This window comes from Sorex araneus, chromosome 1 (assembly GCF_027595985.1).
Source record: "Sorex araneus isolate mSorAra2 chromosome 1, mSorAra2.pri, whole genome shotgun sequence".
Classification (NCBI taxonomy): Eukaryota; Metazoa; Chordata; class Mammalia; order Eulipotyphla; family Soricidae; genus Sorex; species Sorex araneus.
The window spans coordinates 195,200,825-195,209,165 of record NC_073302.1 but is presented as its reverse complement, the minus strand read 5'-3'; the positions used below and the strand labels follow the sequence as shown (position 1 = coordinate 195,209,165).

Sequence of the window (8,341 nt, the reverse complement as noted above, 5' to 3'; positions counted from 1 at the left end):
CGCAGCCTCACCCTGGGCGACGCGTTCCCCGAGTGAAGGCCCCACGGACCCAGGATGTTGCTTATGCGAAGCCTACGGTTTGCCGTAGGGTAACTGAGGAGCTAGGGTCAGCTCAACAGACAGGAAAACTTATTTTTATTCAACATCCATTTGTAATATTTTGCTAACTACAAGTGGAAGGAACTTTTCTAATGTAATAAAAAGTATAGCAAAATCTTCCAGCAAAAATTCTGGTTTTTTTTTTTCCTGTGGTTACAACCATGGGGCAGGGGCAGGTGGCTCTGTGGGAGGCAGGATGGATGACAGGCTGAGACACCATGTCCAGGGCCGTGTGTGTGTGTGTGTGTGTGTGTGTGTGTGTGTGTGTGTGTGTGAGGGCACGCATACACGGGCACACACATGGATATGCGTGCACCGTGGACGTGGCCTGGGTCGGGGGCGGGCCCGGATTCCTGGCCTGTGATCCTCTGGTGCTGGCCCCCTCCCCCCTTGCCCTTGAGGCTGAGAACTTTGTTCCCCTCCCCCTGAAAGTCAACAGCCCCGGTGGCACACAGACCTCGCCATGGTCTTCCTGGCGCCTGTCTTCTTTTTGCTTGGCCTCTGGGGCTCTCTGGCCGCAGGTACGTGGGGCTTCCTGGGGGAAGGTGGGTGGGGGCTCCCTCCCCCCTGCACGCTCCCCCCACGCTCCCCCCACCCCACAAGCAGACAGCCTGGCATATCCACGCTGCTCCAGGCGGGCTTGGGGACATGGCAGCAGACGCTGGGGGTGGCAGGGCCGAGTGGTGACGCAGAGGTGCCTTATCAGCACCCACAGTCCTTCCGGCCTGGCCCGCGGCGGAAGCGGGGGCTGCTCTGCTCGTGACAGCCCCTCTGCCCTGCGTCCAGCCTGTCCTGTCCTGCGGCAGGGCTGCCCACTACTGCCTGGGGCAGCGGAATTTTCTCGTGTCCAGACGCCCATGTGGGACCCGGGGACTGGGTCCCATGGTTTGCCCGGACACCCCTATGAGCTGCCGGGGCCCCTCTGCCCAGCCCAGACCGCAGGGACGCCCCCATCCTGATCCTGTGCCCCCTTAGCATTCCTTCCTTTTTTTTTCCTTTTTGGGTCACACCCGGCGATGCTCAGGGGTTACTCCTGGCTCTGCACTCAGGAATTACTCCTGGCAGTGCTCAGGTACCATATGGGATGCTGGGATCAAATCCGGGTTGGCCGCATGAAGGCCAACGCCCTACCTGCTGTGCTATTGCTCCGGCCCTTTTGGCCCCTTTAGTGCTCCTTTCAAACCAGACAACCCCAGGACAGGACCCAGGACCAGGAAGTGGACAATGACTGAAGTGCCCCAAGCTCTCCCTGGCCACCCCAGCACTGCTGGGCCTCAGTTTCCCCCCACCCCCACGAAGCGGCCTTCCTCTGCCCTTCCCCCACCACCCCAGGCCTCACCTTGGCGCTGCCTGTGCCCTGGCCTGAGCCCTTTGCATCCTGTGGGCATCCTCAGCTCTGCCTTCGTGCACACCTGGCCAGGCCCCGAGTCTGTGACTGCAGGGTCCCAAGGTCAGGCTATGCACACGCACCCCCAGACTTCTCTGGGTGCCCTGCAGGAGGCAAAGGGGGACCCACTCAGCATCCCTGCAAGGACCCAGGATGTGGGTACACCTTTGTGGCACTTAGCTCAGGAAGGGGGATGACTCGAGCTGGTGCAGAGCTGCGAGGGCATCCCGGGGCTGGGGGAGCTAGGGGGGACGAGCTGTGCTGGCAGAGCGGAAGATGGACAAGGGGGCAGCAGGCCGGAGGGATGGGCATGGGGTGCAGGGTGTGTGTGTGAGCGTGAGGTGAAGTGGGAGAGAGGCCCCGTGTCCGGAGGGCTGGACATGCACCCCAGGGAAGGAGCAGGCATGGGCTTCACGGCCCCCAGCTGGGAGAGCGGGAACAGGAGGGGCTGTGGGGCCTGAGACTCAGGGAGGCTGGGCTGGGAGGTGGTCCGGGCTGCAGAGCCCAGGCAGAGACCCCACCTCAGAGTCGAGTGAGTTTCAGGTGAATGGGAGGTGTATGTGTAAGTGTGAGGTGAAGTGAGAGTCAGGTATGCATAAGTGAGGAGCGCGAGGAGAAGTGTGCGTGAGAAGTGCCTCACAAGCCTCTCCCCCAGTGTTCCTGGGCCCCGAGGAGGCCCAGCAGGTCCTGCACAGGCGGCGGCGCGCCAACTCCTTCCTGGAGGAGCTGCGGCCCGGCTCCCTGGAGCGCGAGTGCAAGGAGGAGAGCTGCTCCTTTGAGGAGGCCCGCGAGATCTTCAGGACGCCCGAGCGCACGGTGAGGCGCGCCCCACGCCCTGCCCGGCCCGTCCGTCCCCTCCCTTCCCAGGATGAAGGGCTTCCCCTGCATCCTGCCCTCCATGTCCCACGCCCAGGGGCTTCCTCTCCCACCACAGAACCCTGGTCTCTGCCAGAGCAGCCACCAGGCAGGGCCATGAGCCAGGGAGGCGCCAGGCTGGACACGGAAGCTCCTGTGCCACAAGGCCATTTAGCGCCACCATCACCTCCTAAAATTGCATGTGCCGTCTCCTTTCTGGGAACATGGCCACATGTTCCCACACAGGCACACATGCTTCTCATCCACACTCACCTCACACTCCTTCACTCCTGACACACTTCACCTCATCTCATGGACACACCTCACTTACGCATACCTGACTCTCACTTCACCTCACACTTACACATGTACCTCCCATTCACCTGAAACTCACTCTCCTCTCACATTTCACCTCACTCTCCTACACACACCTCACATTCACCTCACACTCCCACCTGTCTCCCACCTCACACTCAGACACATACCTCCCTTTCACCTTACACTCAGTCCGACTCTCTCCCACTTTATCTCACACTCATACACGCACACCTCACACTCACACCTGACTCTCACATTTCACCTCACACTCATACACACCTGAATCTCACACTTCACCTCATACATGTACATACTTGACTCTCACTCACACTTCACCTCACTTATACACACACTTCACATTTACCTCACATTTACACAACTCATACATACATACTCAACTCATACTCACATCTGACATGTCTCACAATCATACCTCATGTACCTCACAGTCACAAATGACACACATTCTTACCTGACTCTCCCTTCCTTTACCTCACACATAGACACACGCCTCACACATCTCACTCGAACCTCACATACCTCATACTCATACATGACACCCGACTCTCACTCACATTTTTTTCTCTTTTTGGTCACACCCAGTGATTCTCAGGGATTACTCCTGGCTCTGCACTCAGGAATTACTCCTGGAGGTTCTTGGGGGACCATATGGGATGCTGTAAATCGAACCTGGATCAGCTGCATGCAAGGCAAATGCCCTACCCACTGTGCTATTGCTCCAGCCCCTCTCACTCACATTTTACCTCACACACACCTCATTCATTCATACCTCACACTTCACCTCATGTTGTACACACTTCACACTGCCACATGACACATACCTTGCATATGCACACCTCACATTCATACCTGACACCCATCTTACACTTCACCTCACGAACCTCACACTCACTCCTTATGTCACACACATACATACACTTCACACTTCTCTCACTCTCAACACATCTCGTGCTTCACCTCACACTCACTCCTTAATTCACACACATAAGCACACCTCACACATATCTCACACTCAGCTGACACACCTGACACTCTTCACACTGCCCTCTCCTGACACTCACCTCACACGGTCCCGAAAGAAGGTAGATTTGGAGAGAAGGAGGCTGAAGGCCTTCCAGCAAGGAAGACAGCACACTGTCTTCCCAGCTCCGATCTTTGGGTGACTCCCTGTTCTCACCAAATTATTTTTGTCGAAGGCCATACTGTAAGTTTTGCAAAGAAAGTAAAATGTAAGTTTCGCGAAGAAAATATAAATTTAGCCCATATTTCAGATGACAAGCAGTGAATAGTGCATATGAGAACGACATGCTGGGTTTAGTATTATTAATATGTTCAACTAAAGTTTGCTTAAAGGCATAAAAGAAATGATGATCATGTCAAATAAAAAGGAGATTATCATTTAGGATATAGGAATTACAAAAAAAAATCTAAAGTGGAAAAATCAGTAGTTAAAATTTCACTAGAGTAGCTCAAAAGTAAATTTCAACTAGCAAACACAAAATTTAATAGAAGCGGTGTTACCAAAATGGCATGTTCTCAGCCATTCTACTCTGAAAGAACATTGGTTTAGACCAGTGTTTCAGAAGGTACGTGGTGCAGCACCCCCTCCCGAGGGTATAACTGAGAGCCTATTGTCTCAGTTATCCCCTAGGGAGGGGTATAGCTTGTCTCCTGAAAGGTGTATTTCCAGAGGGATAATAAGTAACTTTTTTCGGAAAAAGGAGGCAGTAGGCCAAACAAATTTGGGAACCTCTGGCTTAGGGAAATAGTGATGGAGAATGTCAGACATAGGGGAAGAAATTATTATCTCTGAGTTCCTGAAGCTTATTTTTCCCCCAAAATCTCAACCCAATAATAATAATAATCTTCTCTAAGACATAATAAGGACTGGAGCGATAGCATAGCGGGGAGGGCGTTTGCCTTGCATGCAGCCGGCCCGGGTTTGATTCCTCCGTCCCTCTCGGAGAGCCTGGCAAGCTACCGAGAGCATCCTGCCCACATGGCAGAGCCTGGCAAGCTCCCTGTGGCGTACTCGATATGCCAAAAACAGTCACAAGTCTCACAGTGGAGACGTTACTGGCACCCGCTCGAGCAAATCAATGAACAAAGGGGCAACAGTGCTACAGTGCCTCCTCCGGAGTTGCTATGCCACGGGCTTGGTGCGCAGGTCTTTGCCCATCACCTCAGTCCTGTGCTGGTCAGGTGGGGTAACCTCTGAGTCCACAGTTGATCACGGCCAAGACTCGGGAGGGCGACTAAGAGGAAAGCGCGTGAACTCCGAGCACCTCAGTAGTCCCTCAGGGTTGGAGAGACTGGAGGAGGCTCCGGGGTAACCTTCCTCAGGTCTAGGAGAAAGCCTGGTCTGGGCCTGGCCTGACCACCAGCCACCGGCGCCCCGTCCTCACAGGGGCCCTGCCGTGGCTGTCGTGGTAGCTCAGTGACTCCTTCTTGGTCCCCCAGAACCGGTTCTGGATTTCGTACACTGGTGAGTAGGCGAGCAGCCCCTCAGGCCTGCTGTGACCCCGCTCCACGGCCGACACGATGCCCTCCACAGATGGGGACCAGTGCACCTCGAACCCATGCCAGAATGGGGGCTCCTGTGAGGACCAGCTTCAGTCCTATGTCTGCTTCTGCCCGGATGACTTCGATGGCCGGAACTGCGAGAAGAGTGAGGGGCCCGGGCCCAGGGGCCGATGCCCTTGGGGGGTGGGGTCTGGCCAGCAGTGCTGGGAGTGCCCAGAGGTGTGGGTCCAGGTCTCCTCGGGGGCAGCTCTCGGGCTGGGTTTGGCCTGGGCTGCTGAGGAGCAGTCGCCCGGGCAGGTTGGACAGGCCAGAGGGGGCAGCGCTCAGGGCCAGGCCCGCGTGCTGGCCAGGGTGACGGGCCGGCTGGCCAGGGTGACGGGCCGGCCCTCCCCCGTCAGCAGTGTCTCAGCAGCTGGGCCAGCGCCCAGAACCCACCAGGAGAGCTGCGGGCGAGCTGGCCCAGCGGGAGACGGCCGCTCGCAGGAAGCTCGGCCAGGCTCCAGGAGGTCCTGAGGCGCAGGCTGGACGTGGCGACGAGGCTGGCAGCCTGCCCACCCGTCCCGCCCAGCTGGACCCGGAGCACTTCAGAGCAGCCCGCAGGGTCGAGGCCAAACCCCGGAGCTGGGATGGAGTGGAGGGAGGGGGCAGGACGGGCGGGGGCGCTCTTGGAACACGCCTCGCTGGTCACCACAGGCCACAGGCACCTTCTCTGGGCCCTGCCCTGGGCAGACTGTGGCCAGCAGGGCTGGGCCCCTGCCCCTGGGCAGACTGTGGCCAGCAGGGCTGGCCCCTGGGCCCTCCCACAGTCGCCTCCCACCCGAGCTCGTCCCCGTGGCTCAGCGTCTGCCAGGGCCGGAGGGCCTGCTCTCTCCCCTGGCCACTCCTCCCGGCCCAGACCGCTCACGGCAGGCCCCCGAGCTCCAGTGCTGCCCCGGGGGTCCCCCGTGCCCGCCAGGCCGCTCACGAGCCGCCCGCCCGCCCGCCCGCAGACAAGAAGGACTCGCTGCTCTGCGTGAACGAGAACGGCGGCTGCGAGCAGTACTGCACCGACCACGCGGGTGCCGGGCGCTCCTGCTGGTGCCACGAGGGCTACACGCTGGAGGCCGATGGGACGTCCTGCACGCCCACAGGTACGGCCCTCGGGCTGCGGGCGGCCCCCGGCAGGATGGAGCCAGAGCCGGGCTGAGCGAGCTGCTTGTCTCGCAGTCGACTACCCCTGCGGGAAGATCCCTGCTGTGGAGAAGAGGAAGGACGGCCCCCAGGGCAGGATCGTGGGCGGCACTGAGTGCCCCAAGGGCGAGTGTCCCTGGCAGGTGAGCCGCAGGCCAGCAGAGGCCCGGTCCCAGCCCACACCAGCACCTTCCTCACCCCTGCATGGGGAGGCCACAGCCCGGGGACAGGCAGGAGATGTGCCACCTGGGCCCAAGGCACCCCTCCCCGACCGACCCCCTCCCCACCACGCCCCTGCCCCCACCGCGCCCCTCCCCACCGCGCCCCTCCCCCACGGCACCCCTCCCCACCACGCCCCTGCCCCCACCGCACCCCTCCCCACCACGCCCCTCCCCCACGGCACCCCTCCCCACCACGCCCCTCCCTCCACCGTGCCCCTCTCTCCAATGCACCCACATTGTTCATTATTCAATGCCTGTCCACTGCTCCTGTGCCTCACCATGCCCCCGTCCCTCTTTGCGCCGCACCCCTTTGTTCCCTCGCCCTCTCGGGGCGTGTCTGCTCCAGAGCCAGGACTGTTGGCCCCACGGGGACAGCCGGGTGCTGAGGGTCCAGCCAGGGACTGCGGGGTGGGGCCGTGGGACGCACTCCCTGCCCGAGCCCGGGAGGGGGCTCTGACACCGTCTGTGCCCGCCAGGCCGCGCTGAAGCTGAACGGGCAGCTGCTGTGTGGGGGGGCCTTGGTGGACCCCCACTGGGTCGTGTCCGCCGCCCACTGCTTTGACCGGATCCGGAGCTGGATGAACCTGACGGTGGTGCTGGGTAGGTGGCCTGGGGGCGGCTGGTGGGGGCTCCCGCGGCCTGCCCACACCTCTCGCTGTCCCCAGGGGAGCACGACCTGGACGAGCAGGACGGGGACGAGCAGGAGCGGCCGGTGGCCCAGGTGATCCTCCCCAGCCAGTACGCGCGGGGCCAGACTGACCACGACGTGGCCCTGCTGCGGCTGGGCCGGCCGGTACGGCTGTCGGAGCTGGTGGTGCCGCTCTGCCTGCCCGACCGGGCCTTCTCGGAGCGGACGCTGGCGCTGGTGCGCTTCTCGGCCGTCAGCGGCTGGGGCCAGCTGCTGGACCGCGGCGCCACGGCGCTGGTGCTCATGACCATCCGTGTGCCACGCCTGATGACCCAGGACTGCCTCGAGCAGTCGCACCGCCAGCCCGGCGCCCCCGGCATCACCGAGAACATGTTCTGCGCCGGCTACCTGGACGGCAGCAAGGACGCCTGCAAGGGGGACAGCGGGGGCCCCCACGCCACCGAGTTCCAGGGCACGTGGTACCTGACCGGCGTGGTCAGCTGGGGCCACGGCTGCGCGGCCGCGGGCCACCTCGGCGTCTACACCAGGGTGTCCCGCTACACGGAGTGGCTCCAGCGCCTCATGGACTCCGGGGAACGCCCGGCCTCGGGCGGCCTGGTCCACCGGGAGCCTGTGCCCTAGCGCGGGCAGCCCCACCTGCCAAATAAAGCAGCTGCCGCCTGCAGTCCTGGCATCCAACTTGGAGGGGGCGGGGACCCGGGTCGGCCCTGGGCTCAGGCACTGCCCCGGGCTGCGTCCCTCAGCGGGGCTGTGTGGCCCAGTGGGAGGCTCTGTCTGTGCCCACCAGGGCACCACGTGCTTCTCAGCGAGCAGCGAGCCCGCAGGCAGCCAGACCCAGGCCCCAGAAGCGGGATCCCTCCCCAGAGGCCCTCGGAGGGCCCCAGAGAGGCCCCAGGGGCGCCCCAGACACGGCCCCAGACCCGCCCGGAACAGGCCATGGGGGCGACTGTGAGCTCGTCCCCACGTCTGGGGCCCCCAGGGCCCCACATGACTGTCCTGGTGACACCCAGGCCCCGGCCGTACCCAGCACAAGCAGGGCCTCCCAGGACGCTGCCCACCTGAACCCCAAGGCTCATGCGTGTGTGTGCAGGTGTGTGC

General features: G+C 61.6%; 1 protein-coding gene across 1 annotated transcript; it reads left to right on the top strand.

Annotated features, from left to right (window-relative positions):
• The first annotated feature begins 549 nt into the window (after positions 1-549).
• F7 (coagulation factor VII) lies at positions 550-7,886 on the top strand. Its single transcript, XM_004621386.2, has 8 exons — positions 550-620; positions 2,142-2,302; positions 5,141-5,165; positions 5,235-5,348; positions 6,193-6,333; positions 6,410-6,516; positions 7,071-7,194; positions 7,260-7,886. The coding sequence occupies exons 1-8, from the start codon at positions 563-565 to the stop codon at positions 7,862-7,864; spliced, it is 1,335 nt and encodes a 444-aa protein (XP_004621443.2). The 5' UTR covers positions 550-562; the 3' UTR covers positions 7,865-7,886.
• Positions 7,887-8,341: the final 455 nt, after the last annotated feature.